We start from the raw sequence: 23172 nt of genomic DNA, 5'->3' as shown, positions 1-23172 counted from the left end.
AATAATTTAATAATATGGATATTATGAAATGTTTTGCAATAAAAAAAAAGTTTTTCAACAATGTTAGTTCTAGTTTATCATATAATTTAGTCACTCCAGCTTAGCAAGTCCTTTAGAAGCGTTTATCTTGAGACAAACACTCTTATGAGACAAGCTTGTCTTGAATGGAAGAAAAAGATATTCCTGTCGGGGTGATTAGCTTTATGAAATGGAAAATTATTTAGGTCATTTGACATTCACAAAGATTTCGCTGTATCTCTTACGAAAATGGACATCAGGTTAGACAGAATTTGGGATAAATGAAAATCAAATAATTGAGGTTTTGCTGTATAACCTTTCAGTATAAAATTATTAACACTGTTGAATCTCTAACAGTACTAATTTTATAATCATGATTTCTATATTGCCTCAGACATTTTATACTCTGTCATGTATGTGTAATGAGTGAAAGCTAAACATTTTCAACAGTAGAAAATACCTGAATTGAATTTCGAAATTTAAAAAAGTAGACGATTGGGTGTATTTTAAATGCTAGCTAGCATAATTTAGTGTGCTGAATGGTTGGTTATCAGATATACAGCCCTTTACTGTACCAAGATTTTTATTTTAGACATGAATATCCAAGTACGATTTCAATATAAAGAAAATTTCCCGTAGAATGTTTTTATATTGGTGATTTACTACTCAAGAACTTTCCCTGTGTTCCAATGGGATTTTTATTTTTAAAAAAATGTTAAACGAGAAATGCTTTTGGAAGTAGAAAAAATGCTATTCAGAGAAATAGATGCGTTTGAGATTTTTATTACAGGGGCTATTCATTACTGGATTTAGGATAACCGAAAATGTATCCTTTTTACTTGCTCAAATACTTTACCCTAGACAACCTTGACAATCTGTGGTGTGACGTGTAGAATGATATAGTGTGTAAGACTTGTTAAACTAGATCAGGTTGGAGATGAATTGGTGCAATTTTTTTCCCATTTTTATTTCAACACATATCAATAGTTTTTTTTCTTCCTTGATGAGATGATTTGGAAATATGTTAGTCAAGCTAACGTTTTGTACTATACAAATTTTTGATAAGTTTCTATACCTATAGCGGAGAAGGAAAAAAAATTGTTCTGAGCTGCCAGTATTGACTTTAATATTCTGCTATAATTTTTTGTGTAACTGTTTTAATTATATGTATAAAACAATAAAACAAGCTGTTGTAAAATTATTTGTGGAAAATTCTATTTGAAGTGATAAACAGTGCCAGAATCATGTATGGTACACTGGCTTACAAAGAGTGGGTCAAATGTAAACAAAACAGTAGCCACAGAATGAAATGACAGTTTATTGCAAATGTAATCTCAAAAGCTACACAAGCCCTTGTCCTACCATTTCACCAAGCAGTGATAACCCTGCTCATAGTTCTTTGGCTGAGATTCAGAACCAGTTTTGAATATTTTCCTTGACTTTGCTGACTGAAAAAATGGAAACCTTCAATGTTTTTTTTTCAGCGGAGCTAACAATATTAGTCACATGGCCATAGATCCAGGCTATACAATGGGTGTTCCAACACTGTCTGCCAACGCTTTCTGCGTAACCATAATACGTGATATACCCTGCACCGTTTGCGTGTAACAAGAAAGGCCAAATGGTCTAACCTGTTGTCTTGTCTCTTGTGGAATTGTTTTGCTGCATGACAAGGCATTGCCACATAATGGCTGCACTTAAAACGTTGGCAAAGTTTTGGTGGAAAGTGTTTTGAACACCAACCATACACCCTGGATCTATCGCCATGTGACTTCTACTGGAAAAGGCATCAAAGGGTGGCCGTTTTTACTCGGACAGCAAAGTCATGGACGATGTTCAAAATTGGTTCCAATCTCAGCCAAAGCACTTATTGAAACAGTAGGACAAGTGTTTCTGTAGCTTTGGAGATAACATTTGAAATAAACTGTCATTTCAATCTGTTAAACAGCAATGTTTAAAACAAGTAAAAATGTTACATAACCATTGACAATTATTTGTGTCGAAAGAAGCTATTAAAAATGCTTTTCTAACTCATTATGTCAAAACTTTGCATTTTAGACAGGTAAAGTGACAATACATATTTAAATGGAGTGTTTTTGGACACAGTTTATTGGAAGTGAATTATTTGTACACATGGAATTATATATACGGAACTATCTCGCTTCTCTCATTTATTCATCTTTATCCCAATCTTTGAGCGTTGCTCCCATCATAAAGTCATCTTTTAAGACATTCCAACTTTTAGATTCTTCTGTTTGCTTGACTTCCTACAAAACACAAAAAAGGGTGTCATCAGATCAAATAGCATTACTTTGAAGAAAAAAAAAGTCATTCGATTTTTATTTAATTATTTTCAGTACATGCTGTGACTAATTAGTCATGTATTACTTCAATATTAGCTACTAAAAATTAAATTCATTATTTAACAACAATCACAGTAAGTAAATGCCACTTTTCTGAGAATCTGGATATTTTCTAATATATTATTTCTCACAAATGACTTCATTGAAAACAAATCTATCGCATGATTATTAAAGAATTTTCTGAAATTAAAAAGACTTTAAAATCTCTCGGAGAATTAACGTTCATCCTATAGTGATATTTTTAAGAGGCTGGACTTTCAAGCATTCCAGAAGTACAGCTGACTAGAGAAAATAAAAACCTGGCACTAGTTTGTGCTTGTTCTTTCAGGACTTTGTGCAACCTAAATGAACCATTATAGCAGGGGCCACTCAAGACAAAATTTCCCGCGAGATCGCTTTTCAATGCCCTCTCAAGTGTATAAACCACCCCACAGTAAAATGAGTCTGAAAACTGATTTGTAAACGTTATGCGTATGCAGAAAAAAATATTTTTCCTCTGAAAATTATTCTACCTAATCTTCTATTCAGTTTGAGTTGCACAGATCAAAACATTTTTTCCACATTTTTCTGCAATTATTAAAATTAACAGTAGAGGGAGCAGCGAAATCATATTTGTTCCCACACACACAAATCATAGTTACATCGCTGGAGCTGTCTTTCTCACAGGCCAGGATGAAAATACTTAATTGAGAAACTAGTAGTTTGAATCTGCATCTTTAGGTTGGCAAAATAATAAATGCCAATTGGTGCCATTAGTCATAAACATGAAACCATGGCTCTTCAGCTTGCAAAGCTAACCCGATAACATTTTGGCCACACACCATCACTAATTTTTAATTTTGAACCTCAACAAAATTGTTGTAACTGGCAATATAGATTGGGCTACATTTAAACGATACTCAATATCAACCCCTCGTATAAGCAAACATCGATTGCAGTTTAATTACTTAAGCTTGTCTTTAGTTCCTCAATGTTGGTTTACAGGTAAGCCGTAAACTTTCTTTGACATACAGTCGATGTTCGTTATAACGAGACCTCCTTGTTCCATGGAAAATGGACGCTATGTTGGGAGGTCGTTATATCGAAAATTGAAAAAAAAAAAATCAGCTTTTCAACGGAATTAATATTTAGCCAGAATAAAATATACTATTTATTTTGTTACATTATAAGCAGTTGCAGGAAAAATGCACCAGATTAGAAAATAAAATCGTGATAATGACATGCATGCACCTATGTGGCGAATATCTCCAACATCAAGAGATTGCTCATTTAAAGGAGAGATGATTTTAAAAAAAAAAATTAGGAATTACTTAAATTCTGGAAATTTTTCTTTCCAATATTTTCTGAGGTGCAGCTTATTTTGCAGTAGTTACTGAGTATAACAAAAAAAAACCTATTAAATTGAAAAATTACTTCTTTTTCCACTTCCTGATTGATGTTCCGCCTGAGCTTGTCTATAAAAGATCCTTTGACCATTGATATGGATTTTTTGGTTGTAGACTTTGCTTTTTTCGTGCTTCCTTTAGACTTTTGCTGTTGCTCAACTGCATTGAAAAGCTGCACGACACCTCTGAAATGAAATTTAAAAATTACCCTGATGGATCAATTCACACAAAAATGTGAGAAACAAATCCCTTATGAATGATTTAATTACAATCAACAATTTTAGGGATGAGAAAAGTGATATGCATGCTTACTTAGTGGCTATTCGTGTGAGAGTCCTTTCCCTTTCTCTGTCCCAATTCTCAGGCTTGACTCTACATAAATTATCTTTCAGGTATTTCTAAAAAAAATTTATAGGCCTAGATGTCACTAAAAATCCAAAAACATAATTTTATGGTACATCAAGATGGAATAAACGAAAGAATTTCTAAGGAAAAGCTGATGCATTAAATGTGGATCAGGAAAAGGAAGCGATGTGAGACAGCAGGACCTTATCTATACCGAGGCCGTCAAAGAGACAAATCGAATAGCTTGCTGCTTCTGGTTCAAGGATGCTATTCACTGGGAAAATTAATATTCACCAACCAGAACAACATCACCTGACAGGAAGAAAACATGTGAGCACACGCTGGGAACATTGGTCAGTCAGCAGTTGGAAAGTCTTGGATTTTGAAAAGAAAAAAAATCAGATTTAGTACCGGGCTACAGCAACTGATGATGCCCACAGCTCTGGTGTTGGGGAAACATCTTCATTTACGTGTGTAAGATCGGGGTCGAATGGGAGATGGTTTGGCAAATATAAATCTGCTTGGCAACTTTCTCTCTCGTAAGAGAGAAAAGAAATTTAGTCTTCTTTAATGGATTTTTGTGGTTTCATGCCTCTTTTCTGTAATCCTTTGCAATTTTTCTCTATTGCAAAGTGAAAGGTACTAGCTTTTTTATTCCTTCATGTAATAAACGGGACTATTGAGAGAAGGAACTCGTACCAACAATGGCTTTTTGCACCAAGAACTCCTCTTCAAATTAAATATTAGTATTTGGTATTTTTTAAATGAAGAGTAACCAAATTTCAGTGAGACGAAAAACATACTTTCACCAAATATATCCCCAAATTTTGGTTAAATATTGCCAATTTTTGCTCACTTTCAAATTCACAACCAAATACAATAAAAATTGCAATGTGATTACAATATTACATGCATTCTAGATTTTGGACCAACATCATTGTTTTGGTTTTATAAAAAAAAGTTTACTCTCCTTCATTTATCAGTCGATTATTGGACAGAGGTAATCCATCGGCAATGACAAAACACTATCCAAGTCTTATGTGGGAGTGTTTTTATGGTCAAAGCTGTTTAGATATTAACAAACATTAGGGGTCATTCAAGTATTATGTCAGCATCTAGGGGGGGGGGGTGTTTCGGATTTGCTGACTTTTGATGACAAGGGGGCGGGGGGTTGAAGGTTGCTTACATCATCAACCACCCCTTTTTGAAGCTATGAAATATTCTAGGCTGCTGACGAAATTTTGCTGAGAGGGGGGGGGGGTCAAAAATGGCTGAAAATCTGCTTACGTAATACTTGAATGGTCCCTTACTGCTAGCGTGTACAGTTTACAACCGACTGATATAATTGACAATCTCTGTTCAATTTCATCATTCAGTAAAACTGTTTTTAACAATATGAAACAACAAAATCTTAACTCAAGAGAAAAAAAAATAGCAAAAACAAATTTTATCTCAAATAACAAAAAGGAATAGGAACGCCAAGCTATCAGTTATAACAAAAGCATTTTGAATCATGCCAATTTTAAGAAGCGTACCAATAGCCAACCAGACTCAAAGCAGGTAGTTTTCCATTGTTCTGCAACAAGCTCTCAGCTGACTGAAAATGTTCTGTGGCAAAAATTACCATAATGTATTTTCTTCACAGAAGAGTTATTTTCTTAACATTCTTCCCAAGATTGTTCTGCAACATACGTCACAGTTTTGGACATATTCTGCTTTGGGACCAACCTAGTACCTTTTATCTCTGATCACGCAAATCAGCATCAGGGACCACATTTTAAATTATCTTTGGGAAACATCAGATACTGTGTTTACCAAGGAAAGCTCAAAAATCAGTCAGGACATTGTATGGATTCGCAAAAAAAGAAAAGAAAAGGCTTCCTCTGAAGAGCACAATAATGTGGGGGAAAAATGGTCTGTCTCATAAAATACAGGAAGATACATCATCTTTGGTGTCCCATGTAGGAAAAGCTTAGGCAATTTTGCCCATTACTCTAGCACTAAGAAGTGTAACATGAATTGTGGGTCATTTAGGTTTGTGAAGAAATATCATTGTGAATTTCCAAAAGTTTTGCAACCAGCATAGGGAATGTGAGGTATGGTGTCCATTACCACATTGTTGAGCCCATTAAGTGGGATTATGGTATAACTACAAACCGATATGGGCCCTATTAAAATAATTGAAGAGGTTGCTCCTATCTGCGGTACTCTTTTAAAAGAAAAAGGAGTAGAGGAGATCTCCTAAGGATATGGCCAAAACTCAACATGGGGGTTATTGAAAATAACTCATGAGAGTATGAATCAGAGCAGAAAATTGATACTCCTCATGAGTTCAAGTGTTTGGTATAATTGAGAAAATTTACAAAGTTGTGAATGCTGGTTGCATTTACTACATAATTTAGTGTCCCTGATGATCACTAAAGTAGTTCCTTCTCAAAATTCAGAAGGCCGGGCATCATCCCACATAATGAAGTGGAGTTTCATCTTTCTTCTCCACACACAGGACAAAGAGGCGAATCTGCATAGCCACAGTTATGTAGGTGTTTAGCATGGTTAACTAGGTTAGCATGACCAGTGTGATAATCTGTATAACCTGTAGAATCTGTTTTCTATTCAGTGCAATAAGTTTATTGGCAATGTTCAGTTGGGTTCCCAAGGCCAGCTTGGCTTGTCTTGCCTTAAGTTCCATTGCCGAAAATGTTTATTTTCTAACCATTGTTTAACATCTCCTTTTATGGTTGACATGGAGACAGGATAGAAAGATTCAGGTCCAGATAGCTTCAGGTTCGCTGCCTCTTTGGCTATCTGGTCTGCGGCTAATATTCCTGTAAATTTTCATGTCCAGGAACCCAGTAAAGGTTGGTGTTGTCGCTAAATACTACCAATTTATTCAGCATATCAGTGCAGTATTTGACACACAGTTGGAAGTTGTCAAGAGCCTTTAATGCTGCTTGGTTATCCGAGAAGATAACAATTTGTTTGCCATGATACCCTTTAGAAATCAGGCTTTCAGCCAGTGTGGCTATTGAAAGTACTTCAGCTTGGAAGACTGTAGTTGCGTTTTGCCAAGATACAAATGTATCTTATCGTAGTCATGATCCACTCCAGAGATGTGGAAGATTGCTCCAGCCCCAGTTTCGGTTACCCTGAATCCATCAGTGTATGTTCAATAACTCTCGTTGAGACGTTATCAACTATGTTAGTAATTTTATTTCTCCCAGGCATGTGGATAACAGGAAGATACAACAAACCTACACAATAAGTTGCCCTTCCCGGCACATAGTCCTGAATAATCGCATGTCGTGAAAATCTGATTTCCAGGTCTTTTAGTTGAAAAAAAAACTTTATAGAAGCTATAGCAAGGCTTGACAAACCCCAAGTGCTAGGTTGCCATTGCCATGGCGACAAAAAATATTGGTATTAGTACCTACGCTTTCCCATGTGTTATTACCAGCTGTGGAAAAAAAATACACTTGGCACCTAAAAATATTAGGTTGGCAATTAGATTCTTTTCAAATTTTTCAAGCCCTGGTTATAGCATGGTATTATGTCACCAAAGAGTCTGAAAAAATGACTTGAGGAAAAAGATGACTTGATAATGATTACGCTTGATTTGCTTATAAAGCTTTAGGAGTTTTGAAAATTTACATTATAAGTGAGGTGACATTATAAATGATAAAATTTATAAAAGTCTGACTTTACGAGATAATACTCATTTCAGAAGAGAATAAAAGTAACAACACTTTGTTTACAGTGATAATAAATAAACAAACCGTCTGTTTTCTTTCTGAAAATTTCAATTTCGGTTTTTCGTCATCATCTTTCTTGATCTGATCATTACCAGGAACAGTTTTACCATGGATATCAACTATTTCCAGTTCAGCTTTCCGTTTTTTTGAACCTGAAATTCTAATATTCTTCCTATCTCTCGAGGAATCTTTCGTTTTTTTATCCGATGTTGCAAGGATTCTTTGCACTACCGAAACAAACTTTTGATGGCATTCGAGTGACTCTCCGTCGATGCCTGCATTCGAATCATCGCTTTGCCCATTTTCTGAGAGAGATTCTCCACCAAACACGTCAAATTCCACGTCACTCATCTGCAATAAAAATTAAAAATTACACAAATTTAAAGATGTACAAAAATAAATATTTTCAGTTGTTTTACACAGGAAAAAAGCTTGACAAAGATGTAAGAAATTGTGATCTTATTTCCTGTTGTGTTAAACAGATCCCACTTTACTAAGAAATTGAATTCTCAGGATGTTATGCCGAAACGAACATTTGGAAATAAAAGTGATTTGTATACTGGGCAAACTTGCCCAGTATGCAAGGGAACCTGGGCTCGATTCCTAGAGAAGACAAATCACTTTTCTTTACAAATATTCGTTTTGGCAAAACATCCAGAAAATTCAATTTCTCATTATATTTTGGGATGAAAAATCCAATGATCTTTAGATCTCATTTTCATTTATGAATGGGAATAATAAATACTACAGACAAAAATTAACAAACCATTTAGACACAGACGTACCCAGGGAAGGGGGAAACATAAGGCGTTTGTGCCCCCTCTGAAGCCGACCAAAAGAAATTTTTTTTAATACAGTAAAACTTGTCTTCAACGGAATCACACAAGAGACTAAGACTTTTGTTTTTCTGTTGAACACAGGCTTCCTCTTAATAAAGGTTCAATTGACATAATGTGTAAAATTGGGTTTTCACAGCATCCGTATAAAACTTTGACCCACACTGTTCCTTTTCTGAATTGATAAAATTCAAGTTTTTTTTTTACTTTCTCTAAAATTTCCAGTGAGGGTGTCAATATCTGCCACGTCAGATACAGTTTGAGCATTGTCGTTTATGTAATCTTCAGCACCAGGGCCGTAACTAAGATTTTTGTGAGGGGGGATAAAACATGATTTAACTGTAAAATTTAAAACCTGAACTAACATTTCCCCCCTCCCCCATTGATAAGTCCTCAAAAGACTTCCTTTCTCTAGTAGACCACTCAGATCTCAAGAGATGCCCCCCCCCCATATCCTGTCTCACTTATAGGTGGCAGTTAAATGGTGTCATGTCCACTCAATGCATTACGTATGTTGTCCTTGATTTGCTAACTCCCGTATATAAGCGGCTACATGCTCTTCAAATGGAGGGGTGTGTGGTTCACAGAGGGTGTGCATGGCGATTGATATTTCTACTTTCGCCTACCTTTCCGCTCTTTGTACATTCTCGAAGAGCAATCCCAATCTGCCAAAATAAATTTTTTATCATCTGGGAAGGGGCATAAGGGGGTCCCCCCACACGTCTCTGATCCCAGTATGCATTAGGAGATAGGCGGCAGAACTAACATAATTTTGCTGACAAGGGAGGGGGGTCAGTGATTTTTTTTCTTCAGCAAGAAATACGTCTGAAAGCATAACTTTGTTTCACTCTTTACGACTTCTCATCATGCTTTCAGACTGTTTTCTTGCCACAGAAAAAATCCCTAACACATTGTCAACAGTGATTATACTTTTTGCTGTTCCTGCATATTTTGATTGAATCACTTTTACCACATATTAGATTGATTAAAGCAATAAGTTATATTTTTTGTGTAGTTGCACGTGTTTGTCAGCTATCAAAAAATTTGCTTGACACAAAAAAAAAGTTGCCATGTTGGTGTTGAACACACCTCGTGGAAAAATTAACCAAACAAAATATGCATCACTGAAAAGAGCAAGAAGAAATTTTTCTTGTTGAAGAAATGTTTTAACATTCGACAGGTTAATTAACTAATCATACAGGTAATTCAAAACTCAACTTACAAACCTTTGAAGAGTTAAAAACAACGAAACAGAATTGCATAGGAATGTATGAGCAGAAACCCTAACCTGATCAGCTGGAAGATAAATTATGATGCAGAAATGGCAAAACAATAATTCATGAAAAAATTCTTTATTTAGCGATACTTTACATGAGGACAGTATGTGCACAAGTTACATTTCACAACAAGTGCTCAAAGTTCTTACCCCCACAGTTATGCATGCTTCACAACAACGATACACTGATTGTCAAAGCCTATCAAAAATACCCTGCATTTCGGCCCGTTTGTAGCTGCTTGGAGGTCGGTGTCAGGGTCAACAGCCTGCTCTCAAAACTTAACATTTACATGTGCTGTCCTCATGTAAAGTATTTCCAAATAAAGTTTTTCCACCCGTTATTGACTTGTCATTTCTACATTTTCATTTAACCTCCAGCTGATCAGGTTGGGATTTCCAATCATACATTCCAATGTGCTTCTGTTTTGTTTTCATGTTTTCAACCTCCCCTAAAAGTTTGTACGTTGAGTTTTGAATCACTATATATTTATATATGTACAGCTGCAACCAGATGCTTGGTCAGCCAGGGCAAGCACGCATGTTGTCACCCCCTAGCAATGTTGAAGAGGTTAAAGTGTGAAATTTGCATACTTTCTGATGCAGCGCCCGGGACACCAGACTCGAGACTGCTGTTTTTTGTTTTTTTTTGTTTGGTGGCAATCAAATCCAAAAAAGTGCAGTTTGAGGTGCTAGCAACGCCAATTTGGCAGAGATGTGACAACAACGGCAAGAATTTGGCACGTCATAATGATAAAATGTTGCCTCTCGATATATAAAACTTTCTTTTTTGGTCCTCAGAATATCGCTGTATTGAGATTTGACAACATAAATTCGAATTTGAAATCTGGTCGGACCTAAGAACTTCTTCGAAACTGAATACTTACATTACAAAATGTCCACTCGTGCACGTGCTCTAAATTAAACTATATGAAGTGATGCCACAGATCTCTCTCAACAAATAAAGATTATAATCAAAATTTTTGAATGTTTTATGAACTAATCTTTTTCGTTTTTTATTTTACCTACTTTTTTTTTTGCTTCACATCCACATTGTTCAGTTATCGCTCGAAGCATACAGCCTTTTGAAATAGACGACTTTTGCTTTAATAACATGGACGGCCGAAACTGATGTGAGCAGTGTTGCCAAAATTACAATTAATCAAAGTAGAATTTCTAAAAAAATTTTACAACTAACAACCACTGTATTAAAAAAAAAAGAGCCTCAAATCTTGGCTGTCACATATTTTGCATTGAATTTGATTGACTGTTTTTATTCACGTGAATAATGACGTTGCTGCTGCTACTCTACGCAAAATGCATATCACGAATCTACTGACCATATTGCTTTGAGGAACATGTGAAGTTACAAATACGGGACATTGCTATAATTGTCTTCAGAAATGATGCCAACGTGAACAAAATTGTCACCTACTGCTGAAATCACTGAAATAAGCACCAAAAAGAAAAGAAATCAAAGATTATCAGAAAGAGGTGATGGGGGAAAGCAGAACTCACTAGGGAGTCAGAGTAGCCAGCATGGGCGGAGATACGGGGGGCATGGGGGAACCACAGGCGGCGTTAGACTTGGAAGTCTGGGGGGGGGTACCGTCATTATTGCTGGGAAGGGGGCACGATGATGATGATGTCAATTCATATACACAAAAAACATCAGATCTGTCAACTCCACCGTTGACGCTGGGGGAGGCAATAGTAATTCGTATAATCGTAGCACGGTTCGGAGCACCCACAGAATTGATTTGAGAAATAAAAATCTCATATATAGATATCTCATTTTTTTCGCAAATATCGAACATAAAAAAAAAAAAATTGGAAAGAAAAACTGCCTATTTCCCTCATAATGCGTCTTGAATCTTGCTGAAGCCTCTGGTTTCAAAACAAATTGATATATCCTTTAGGAAAGAAAGGAGGGCTCACCTTTCTTTCTCACAAGACTCTCTCTCACTTGTGTCAAAGATTCCAGGTTTTTGCCTAAGGGATGGAGGGTGTCCAGACACCAAATGTTTTAGCGGGGGTATTGGAACCCGGGGGTGCTGTGGCTGCTTGAGTACCCACAGTTAAACGGAAACCTTTTACTGATTGCTTTCCTTGTTTTATCTATACAACGTGACCAGTAATTATTTGCAATGTCAAGCACCTAGGAAGAGTATTTTTGTAGAGAAAGAAGGAGCACACATCCTCTTTTATTTTCTCGTTTGTATCTGGGCAAGTGTCCCTCCTTTGCCTCAGGGTAAAAGCGTGTTTTACAATAAATGAAACTTCGCATTGATGGGGCGATCCAGACACATGTGGACCATTTAAATGCCCCAAGAGAATGCAGGATTTTTGTATAAAAATTTGTCTCGTTGTTTGTGATTGATACCAACAAATATATGGGGTAATTTGCTTATATGATCTTGACAGAGCAGCTTGGCCATTATGGCGTTCATTTTCTTTAAACTGTTCATCAAAATAAAACTTTTTCTGCGTGCTTGGACCTTCTTTTTGAAGCATCTAGGTAAGCAATATTAAGTATAATTCTATTTATACAGTATCAAGTGGTTCTCGAAGATTTGTCAACCCTCTTTGTTCCAGCCATAGTTTCTTCACTGCCTTCTAGAACAGTTCAGAAAAAGAAATTTAGAGCACGGAACTGACACAGATTAATGTTGCAAACTCACAGCGACAGCCCTAGGAGCTGCGACGCACACTTTGAGAACCACTGATATCTAAAATTCTTTATGTAAAAAACGTCATTATATTAATAGTTAGCGAAAGGTTCTATGCTGGGCGGGGGCAGCTTGGGTGCTCAATCAAGAAAAAAGAGAATTATAGCAGAAAAACTTTGAAAAATGTTTTGTCTGTTAGAGGCACCAACATGAAGAAAACATTGAGGGGATTGAAAGTAGTCAATCGTCCCGTATATATAGGACTCGAGCCTGTACTCTGTGGGTGGGGCAGGCGAACGTTGCGTTACATTTTATATTCATTAATTATCGGGGCACTCCCACAGAAGTTATTGGTGGATGGGGCTGAATAGTCTCAGCTACATTATTTTGCCGCATCACAACTTTAAAATTCGATAATTTCGTAACGGTGTTCTTTGTCCCGACAGAAAACTGCCACCTCCTAAAGTTTTCCGCCCGGGGCAGTTGTTCCCCATGCTTCCCTATAGTTCCATAGTTTAATCCATTTTTTTACTGTATTGTATAACGTTTATTTTGCTTTTCCCATATTTTCATAAATTAAAAATTAATTTAATTAAATTCAAAAATATTTATACTGCAAACAATATTTAAATAACTATCTTCTAACGGGAAAACGGAAGGGGAAGACATTAATCATGGTCGCAAGGGGGGCCACAGAAATGAGAAATCATTGAAAGGGGGTCATGGGCAAAAAAAAGGTTGAGAACAACTGATATAAAACGCCTATTAAACAAGAACTTTCCGTAGTAGAATGTGTGGTGGAATCGCAATAGCGAAGGTGGAATGTTTGTGAATGTTTTTGAAGAGTGCACAACAGCACTTCACCAAAAACAAATTTTTCAGACGGATTTGATGCGATATGTGCTATCATTCATTCGTGGGTGCACCATGAGAAGACCTACCACATTACAATACCCTGCGCCCTGGTCACAAGAACACGAGGCGTACGCAAGGTCATCCTTTAGATGGGCACATTGAGTTTGGGGAACACTAGGAATTTCTCCCAGAGAAATTTTGAGCTACTACCGTTTGAGCTACACAAACGTATGAACTCAGGACTGTTACTTCGCTAGAACGTTTCGTTGCAACGTAGAAATAAAAAGGTAGGAAAAACTTATCTTTTTTATGCTATGCAACCTAACAACATGTAAGCAACATAACGCGGAGAATCAAGATTTTAGAAACTAGGAAATGAGGTGAGCGATTCTGATTTTCAATAAATAAATTTTGTCTTTCGATTCAGAATAAATATTAATTTATTAAATTATTGTATTCCCCCCCCCCCCCATAGAGAGACGTGCGCAAAAGCACATTTGTGATGCTTGATTGAATAATATTTTTCTCATGAATCCATGGGCCCTACATGACAACAGGGGACTGTTCAAGCTGGTGGAGGCTCTGTGATGGTATGGGGCGTGTGCAGTTGGCGTGATATGGGACCCCTGATATGTCTAGGTACGACTCTGACAGGTGACAGGTACGTAAGCATCCTGTCTGATCACCTGCACCCATTCATGTCCATTGTGCATTCCGACGGACTTGGACAATTTCAGCAGGACAATGCGACACCCCACGCGTCCAGAATTGCTACAAAGTGGCTCCAGGAACACTTTTCTGACTTTAGACACTTCCGCTGGCCACCTAAATCCCCAGACATGAACATTATTGAACATATCTGGGATGCCTTGCAACGCGCTGTTCAGAAGAGATCTCCATCCCCTCTTACTCCTACGGATTTATGGACAGCCCTGCAGGATTCATGGTGTCAATTACCTCCAGCACTACTTCAGACATTAGTCGAGTCCATGCCACGTCGTGTTGCGACACTTCTGCGGGCTCGCGGGGGCCCTACACGATATTAGGCAGGTGAACCAGTTTTTTTAGCTCTTCAGTGTAGATGGCACTACTAACCCAACCAATAAAACCCGTAGAGGAGAAATGGAAATAAAAAATAGAAATGGAAAAAAAAATGCAATTTCTTTCAATTAATAAAACCGGCCGCAACACTAATTTTTTCCAACTCTAAAACAGAACTGCTAAAAAAAAGCAGAAACAGAAAAAACTCTGAATTTCGACGGCTAATGGTGAATACATTGTGGGGAAAAAAAACCCACAAAATTACTCATATATCATTGATATATGAGTAATTTTGATATAATATCAATGAAGAAACATAAGTTTCAAAGTGGGAAAAAAAAAATTTCCCATAAAAAAAAATAATAATTCCGGAAACCAGAAAAGGAAGACAAAAAGGCAAATTTTCCGGAACGTAGGAGAATGCCTGAAATCACATCAACAAAGGAGGACCATTAGTAACCCGATGTATGTGGTGGTATATGTGTAAAGTTACCAACCGTCCTCCTTTAGCGGGACAGGTCGTCCTTTTCGATGCCGTTTCAAGCGTCCTCCTACGTTTCTGCAAATTTGCCGTTTTGTCCTCCTTTCACGTTTCCGGAATTATTTTTCTTTTTTTTCTACGTAAATCCCCCCCCCCCCCACTTCAAAACATATATTTCTTCATTGATATGAGTGTTTTTGTGTTTTTTTCCCCACACGTATTCACCAAAAGCCGTCCAAATTCCCAGAATTTTTTCTGCTTCTGCTTTTTTTAGTGGTTCTATTTTAGAGGTAAGAAAAATTATTGCTTATTTTGGTCGGAATAGTGATGCCATCCATTGTCAAAATCGGAACAAGGGGCGTAACTGAGGGTGCTCGTGCAGGCGTCCCCCTTTCCCAGTTTTCGAACCTGGTAACCCTAGCCATGCGTGAATTTTCAGTACTGCGGTCTATATTGCAAATTGTTAGTGGAAAATTATGTTTAAATGTTTGTACACTGCTTCTAGCGAAACAGTCCTCCTCTATGGCGAGACTTTCTAACGGGGAGATCTGTTCGCATTCACACCTCGAAGTTGGGAACCACAGAAAATCAACTTCAGTCAACACACCACTGTGGCAGCGGTAGGGTCCCCTCCAAAGCTCTATAAAGATTGAGCCGCTTTGGTCCCCTCCCCCAAGGGGGTCGTGACCAACACTTTGGGAACCATTACATCAAGGTAATAGAGGTCAAGAATGTAAACTCTTTTCATGCCCAGGGTGCTGGACCCGAGGGAGCGCAAATTTCATTCTGAAACCTCTCTTTCAATATCAGAGTGGGCGTCAAAATGAGCGCTTGCCCCGGGTGGCCAAGCATCTAATTGCGGCCGTCTTGGGCTAGATTGCATTCCGACGTTATAGTTCATATGTTGTTTCTTAGATGGCAGCACAAGGTCAATATTTTCGGCTACTTTTTGGTTGGGCTGACGAGAAAGATCTTTCTCGTTAGCCCCATCGAGAAGAAATATAAGAGAAATATATAGAGAATTTATATAATATTTATATAAATTATAATATATAATATATTTATATAAATTATAATATATAATATATTTATATAAATTATAATATATAATATATTTATATATATTATAATTTATATAAATATAAATAACTATATGCCTCCTCTAAGGTTAGCCCCGTTTTTGGAGAATGGCGTTAGCTAGAAATTTTTTAAGGATCTGGCAACGCTGCGCTTCAGTCAGAGCCGTCCCTACAATAGTTTCGAATGTAATACAGTTAAGCTTTTGAAGGGAAGGTATTAATTCACGTGAAATTCGGTCTTCGGTGATTTTTCGAAGCTTGATTGACTTTTTAAAGAAGAAAAAGTGTCTGTGCTTTTCTGTATTTGGTTCTTTCTAATTCTATTTCTATATGTCTATATTAGGAAGGTTTTTATTGTTTAAAAGATAACAAAAGAAGTGAAATTCCGAGAAATGCTTCCCCCAATATGATTTTTTTTTTATGTTTCCTATCAAATATGGTTTATACAAGTTTGTTGTAGAAACATTTTCTTTACTTGAGTCTCAAACATAAAGCCTCGGGCCACTTGAGCCTACTAACTAATGCCTCCACATCCTGCAGCAGGGCCCCCTTTAGGCTGGGATCTTTGTTGGGCCCTGGGCCACAGATTTTTTGTTGTCCCCCCTGAAAATTGAATTTTTTTAGTATGAAAAAAGTTTTTTTAGTGTTTCCTCCAATGCCACCAATAATAAACTATGAGGGGGGGGGGGGGGGGGTAAAGCCATGACCCCCCCCCCCCCCCACACGTCCTGCATCTGGCCCCTTTGAAGTTAATTTTATAACAAAAAAAATGATAGTTTTTAGGAGGCCCCCAAAAAAAACTCGGTAGAGGCCCAGGGTGCAGAAAAAAAATATTTAAAAATAATTTAAATATAAAATTTGAAAAAAAAAGTGTAGTTTGGGGGTTTTGCTGGCCTTTCGTGCCAAGTCGGTGCATGCTCGGTGTTAAATCCGCCTCTGCCCAACTAGAGCCCTATCAGCCATTCCCTTGAAGGCTTTTACCATTGTGGACCTTTCAGACATTGTGGGCCGAATTGAATTATCCATGAAGCCTGCGGCCCATCAGGTCATGACTTGGTATTCTCAGTTAATATAAACCGGGTTCTCCAAATTTATTGAACACTTATTTACTCGTTAATTAATTAACGAAAAGAAGTTATTTCAAAGTAAATAAAAATTCGAATTTAATGAAAGAAATAAATCCAGAAATCTCTGAAACTTGTCCTGATAATTCTGAAATTATTTTTTCATTCATTTTAAATTTTCATTAATTATGAAAATATTTCTTCCAGAAATTCTTAATTTTTTTCATGAATCATGCACTTTTAGCAATTCTGAAATCCTTGACAATTCCAAAATTGTTCTCAATAATTCTGATTTTTCTGATCCTGATTTTTATTAGTGATTCTGTAACTATGTTTTCTCAGTCACCTCTTTGGGCATTTTGCCTGTTGTGGCGTTGTATTTGAATTAATTATAAATTTTCATAAAAATTCTAAAATTTTTTTCAATAATTCTAAAATTTCATTAAGGTGTTTTTAGCATTTCTGTAAATTCTAGAATTATGCTTAGCTTTTGGATACTGAATTTGGCATCTCGAAATATGTAGCCTGTATGAAATCAGAACTGTGGGTCTCAAGAACTGTTTTGGATCAGGGTCTCCCAAAACATTATGAAGGGCTTTTTAATGTATCAAATGCACAGTATTGCTATTGAGTCTCGAAAGTACCTTACAGTTCTAAATACAGCAATACAGATTCCAGTAGTCAGAGCTCTATCTTCAACGATTTATTTTGCCACAGGTTGAAGACCCCTTTAAGCTCCTCTTTCTGTGTTAACCCTTTAAGACCAAGCTCGATCGATTATGCGGGTGAAAAACTTAACAAACATTCGTGTTTTAAAATTTTTCCTGTCTTAAAGGGTTTAGAAATGCACAAAATCTCAATTTTTTTGTAATATTTAATATTTTACTTGGCTTGCATCTAATTTTTTTTGTTTTTTTTTCATTTTTCAAGTTCTGATTTATGTAAGAATAATATAGTTGTGTTAATAAATGTTTGATATTCCAGGTTTTGAAGCGAATAAACTTGTGAGCTGTGGTTATGACAAAAGCCACAATGGTTGATTGTGGAAAACATGTGCAGAGTGCACCCAAAGGGATAGGGATTATTGTTTGGCTTTATGTGTTCCCATGTATCATGGTTGGTAGTAAGTACACTGAGCACAACTTATCCATGTTTAGTATGTACATATTGAGTGTTCCTGATATCAATTATTTTTAACGAGGCTGCATTTGGTGATGAATCTGATTCTTTTGCATTTGTTTCTTTTCCTGAATTATTGTTTGTGTTGGAGAAAAGGAAAAATTGTCGTAAATTAAAACAAATCAAATTGAATCTTTGAGATGAAGAACAGTACGCAAGTTCAAATCCTGCCCCCTTTTTTTTATGAATCTGTTTGATAAATGTAGATCTATTCATTGAGTGTAACATAGAGAGTACATTGAGAATAACCCTTCTCTTTCATTGGTTTCAAGAATGTCTTAAATTTAAATTGGTAAAAGGAAAGTATACCAGTTTCGCGAAACAAAACGATCTTGAATTAAGAATTTCCAATGAGTACTGTGTGTTTCTTCTTCTTGCTGATTCAATTGTAAAATAAGTTTTCATAAAAATTTTTTTGGGGGTTTTAAACATAACCTACGTTTCATACATAAACCAATGAAGCTAGAGAGGTGTGGTTTGGTGCACGTATGTGTGCTGTGTCACATTTTATTTTTGACGAAATGGCCCAAAAAACTGAACAATGCTACTGCATTAATTCAGATGGAGCTGTCAATCATGATGCAGAACCTTGTGTTAGTAATCCTTTGTGATGGTTGTGCTGTGTAGTGCATACTTTAGCATGTCCTGTGCGATCTCCAAATGGAGTTGCTTCTGCTCGATTGTTAGCAGCTTTGGCACAAACTTTGCTGAGATTCTTTGGAAGCCCAAATCATTAATCAAAATTGAATGAATGGATTCAATGCGATGCTGGCCTTGTCTGTAAATTTTCTGATCATGATTTGATGATCTTGCATCATCAGAATCCTCACTTAGTCAATGATGATCTCATTTCTGTATGTTGAAGACTTACGAGAACATGCTTCACTTTTCATCATCTTTGAAGCTGTTTTACCACTCCTTTAACTGGTTGATATCCGTTTTTCTGTCTCCAGAGGCCTGTTGAATCTTGTGGATTATTTCTACTCAGGAATCACCAAGTTTCAAACAAAATGTAACGTTTCGCTTACAAGCAATTGGCAAGAAATTTGATGATCTCTTTGTGATGAATCAGGGTTTAAGCAACAGTCATATTTTTTGCAAAATGCGAAAGAAATAGTAGCCACTTTAGCAAAAATGCATACAGGAGGTACGAAACCAGAAGACATCCAACTATAAATCATTAGCATTGCAGCATTTTGCTAAAGTTTCCCCCCCCCCTCCATTTTGTATATGTTGGAATATAACATATGTTCTATTCCAACACATTTTGAGAAATGCTAGCGAGATCTCCAATTTATTGTTAAATCAAAAAAAAATTTTTACCGAAAAAATCTTATTTCAATTAGTGAATTTCCAAAATCTGACTGGATCACTAGTTACATCTTTGCAGATCACAGGTTAAGAAATGCTGTTTTAGAACATTTTTGCCTTGAATCTATACTTGTTTGTTTACACGATGAAGATTAAATTGTTTTGCCCCCCCCCCCCCTTCAGTTTTAGGCAAATCCATTGCAAAAAGAATTCCTCTGCCATATAATATTGTGGTGTTTTGTGCTGGAATGCTATTTAGGTTATTCAAACATGCTTTAATGGAGCATAGTGCGTTTGGTGATTTGGATAAATTGGATTTGGTAGGAGTTATGCATTTTCTTGCTGTCGCCCTTATCTTCCAGACTGCATTTACCATGGATTCTCATATATTCTTGAATTCATACTGGCAGTGCTTGGTTCTTGCTATACCCGGCTTAGGTAAGTGAAAACCTTTTTGTTTGTACATATTAAGATCATTGTGAATTTATGTTGCAATTGAATAAAGTGTATATTCCCCAGAGGATAATGAAAACAAACATTTGTGATGGAAGTTTCACTTGCTGATTGGAGATACGTTCAGGCTGAATGCTGACAATTCCCATCAAGTTGAAAAAATGTCATCTTTCATGTTGGAACGTAATTTATTTATGGAAAACACAAATTACATCAGAGAGATAACAGTGCCTACAATACAACAGAACGGCAGGGACGCCATGACAACAGCTTCCTTATTTGAACAACTCTTGTAAACTACTGCCACCAGAGCGAATCTTGGTTCTGCCACCTATATTTACAGATATAGCTGGTCTTGACCATCACAAGTTTAAATTAATCACGTTCTGCTGTATTATATTTTAATATTACTTAAAGAAATCATCTTTTTCAACATTTGTCACAATTTTACATCTTATCAAGAAATTCATACCATTATTTACTCCCAATTAGTAATGCATTGTAAAATTTACGACTTATCTTATTTTTCCTCTTTAAATGTTCTTTGTCTCTTTCAGTAGCTTAATTACGTTTCTTGTCTAGGTACATCCTGCAGTTGATGAACTTGTGTAATTCATGCCCACTTCCACCTTATTGCAGTAGGATTTATCCTACAAATTCATCCTGACATGGCCCCTCTTACAGAAAGGGATATACACCACACAATAAAATATAATCAGAAAATTTGAATTAATATAATTTTTTAAAATTAGTTCGTTGTGCATGGATTTACAGATATTCGACCAAATAGCTAAGCATTATTCATCCAAACCAAATATTCAGCAAAATGACTGAATGGGTTGAATACCAGATAGCAGCTGAATATTCGTCCCATCTCTAATGCACACATAATGTATACATCCTATATTTACTTGTGTCTAGGAAAATCTCACATGTAGGACAAGGTGTGATTTTAGAGATCAAAATTTAAGAAAAATAGATTCATTAATGCAACTTATTTAGTCTATTCACACATAATAGCATAAAATATGCATATTAAAGCAAACAACCATGTTTTCTTAGCGCTATCATCTTTCATCTACCTCAACTACAACCTACTTAATTGCACTCCTAAGATTTGTTTCAATGTTTCTCTTTTTCACTCTCACTCCATAAAGCATCCTCCTCCGATCTGTCGAGTTGAATTTGAAATTCTGTGATAACTACATGAGCCATGTACTTTACCACAAACCAACTCCGGTCATATATCACCGTACAGCAATTTCCAACCAGAGAAGTTGGGTGGGAAATGAACGCTCCATCCATCTATCAGTGGTGGCCCAATACTTGGTGGGTAAAGAACTTGTTTCTAATGTTCTTTTACCATATTCGAACCGTGGATCTTGACATTAACTTTCGTAGTAGAAGATAATCATCTTACCACTTCCCCACTCGGGCCCTCATGGCTAGGGTGCCATGGGTCATCTGTAAAGATTAGCTCAGCAGTAAGTTGTAATCGCAGGTTCAGAAAAAAAAAAGAGAACGAATCCTTCACTCGTACACAGAATACGGCCTAGGTTTTAAAAGCAGTGAAATTTTAATAAAAATCTTGTCGCACATGCAAATGAATATGGTACGTATATGCCACTGCTTGTCTCTTCATATGCATCTTCCCCAAGGGCCTAGTCTGGAAGCCGTCTGATTTTGTCTGGGTGTACTACTTTTGATTTTGGCCACATAAAACTTTCTTGAAAATGTTTGTTTCTCTCCCCCTCTTCTGGGAGTGAGACATTGAAAGATAAAACCTTTCTATCACGCGTTGGCCTAAAACATCCTAAACACTATGAATTTTGCATCACATAATGGTTATGAAAGCCTTTTAATGTTTTAATTATTTTCATGTTTATTTTTAGCTATAACAACTTCTCTAACAGCGGTGTATGTACGTTGGGCATATGAGGAAGAGGATTGGTTCATAGTATTTATTTATTCATATATTATGAGTGCAACTGACCCAATATCAACTCATTATTTTCTTAGAACCACAAGTGAGTTTAGTTATTGTTTATCATTTCAAGATACAGTCAAACCTTGTTAGTGCATCACCTGGTTAACACGTCACTCCGCTTACCGGGTCACTTTTTGAAGTCCCAATTGTCCTCAGACAGGAATTGACACAGCTATGGCTTACTCCGTTTAACAAGTCACTCCTCTTACTAAGTCATATTTTTGCTCTCCCAAGAGTGACTCATTAACGAGGTTTGACTGTATTATCTACTTTATAATATAAAATCACAAACTCAAAAAGGGCCTGTTTCCTAAGCAACCGAAATTAATGACGATTTTATGTTACGTTTTTGAGTGACGGAAATCTGTTACGTTTTTGAGTGACGGAAATCTGTTACGTTTTTGTGTTACGAAAGTCTGTTACGATTTCGGGTCGAGTATTCATATAACTCTAGCATATATTGGGACCCATTTGACCCATCGAGACCATGTTATGTGCATGTACCGAGAGACTCCCACATCCTACAGCAGAGCCCCTAGGCTGGAATTTAGATGGAAAGCCCCCAAACCAGCTTCTCAGGGGCCCTTCTGTGGTTAATTTATAGTGTGAAAAATCAGTGATAAAATAATCGTTCCGGCCCCTGTCAGCCCTGCCCTTGTGGGGAGTCATGCCGAGAGGTATGTATATGTATAATATACATATAGCACCACTGCTTCCAACACACAGGGTCGGGGTACCCGGGGGGGATTGCACGTATACCTTCATGGGGAAGTTAAAAGTTTTCATTTCCAAGGGGCCCTTGATGGATCTCATTGTTTTCTTGCTGCTTTAACTTTGAAAAATTTGCGATAGCGGAAGCCCAAGATATATCCAGTCTGGGGCCCCCATAAAATTTGCGAATTCGGTCACTGGTAATTGGTTGGGGGCCCTGGATTTTATTCGTTGGTAAAACGGATACAAATGAAAAATTTTCATCGCACTCGCAGCGGGGGATGACCGACAAGCTTCCAAGTCGGGGGCCCCAAGTTTACACGTTTCATTGTGGGGGCCCTGGATGAATCTCATTCTTTTCTGTTGTAGAATT

At 36.8% G+C, this 23172-nt stretch overlaps 2 protein-coding genes across 3 annotated transcripts in view; one reads left to right on the top strand and one right to left on the bottom strand.

Annotated features, from left to right (window-relative positions):
• Positions 1–2109: 2109 nt before the first annotated feature.
• On the bottom strand, positions 2110–11266 carry LOC149076074 (RRP15-like protein). 2 transcript variants are annotated; one of them, XM_089243600.1, is made up of 5 exons: positions 10999–11266; positions 7885–8211; positions 4079–4164; positions 3795–3951; positions 2110–2285 (listed from the first exon to the last, which is right to left on the bottom strand). In XM_089243600.1, exons 1-5 carry the CDS (start codon positions 11083–11085, stop codon positions 2190–2192), a joined length of 753 nt encoding a protein of 250 aa, XP_089099726.1. In that variant the 5' UTR covers positions 11086–11266; the 3' UTR covers positions 2110–2189. The 2 variants fall into 2 exon arrangements, with proteins under 2 accessions (XP_089099726.1, XP_089099727.1); XM_089243601.1 differs by having other exon boundaries at positions 10857–11127.
• Positions 11267–16303: 5037 nt separating this feature from the next.
• Positions 16304–23172, top strand: part of LOC149076072 (sperm-specific sodium:proton exchanger-like) — a 118215-nt gene continuing 111346 nt past the window's right edge. The window contains exons 1-4 of the mRNA XM_089243598.1: positions 16304–16380; positions 18143–18281; positions 19832–20086; positions 21994–22128. Of these exons, the coding sequence (XP_089099724.1) occupies positions 18176–18281; positions 19832–20086; positions 21994–22128 (496 nt within the window). The 5' untranslated portion in view covers positions 16304–16380; positions 18143–18175. The remainder of the gene's footprint in view (positions 16381–18142; positions 18282–19831; positions 20087–21993; positions 22129–23172) is intronic.

Source organism: Pholcus phalangioides, unplaced genomic scaffold (assembly GCF_987345545.1).
Source record: "Pholcus phalangioides strain wild (caught in Gottingen) unplaced genomic scaffold, Ppha-v1.0 ptg000015l_1, whole genome shotgun sequence".
Lineage (NCBI taxonomy): Eukaryota > Metazoa > Arthropoda > Arachnida > Araneae > Pholcidae > Pholcus > Pholcus phalangioides.
Note: the sequence above shows the minus strand (reverse complement) of the source record. Positions and strands in the feature narration are given on the sequence as shown.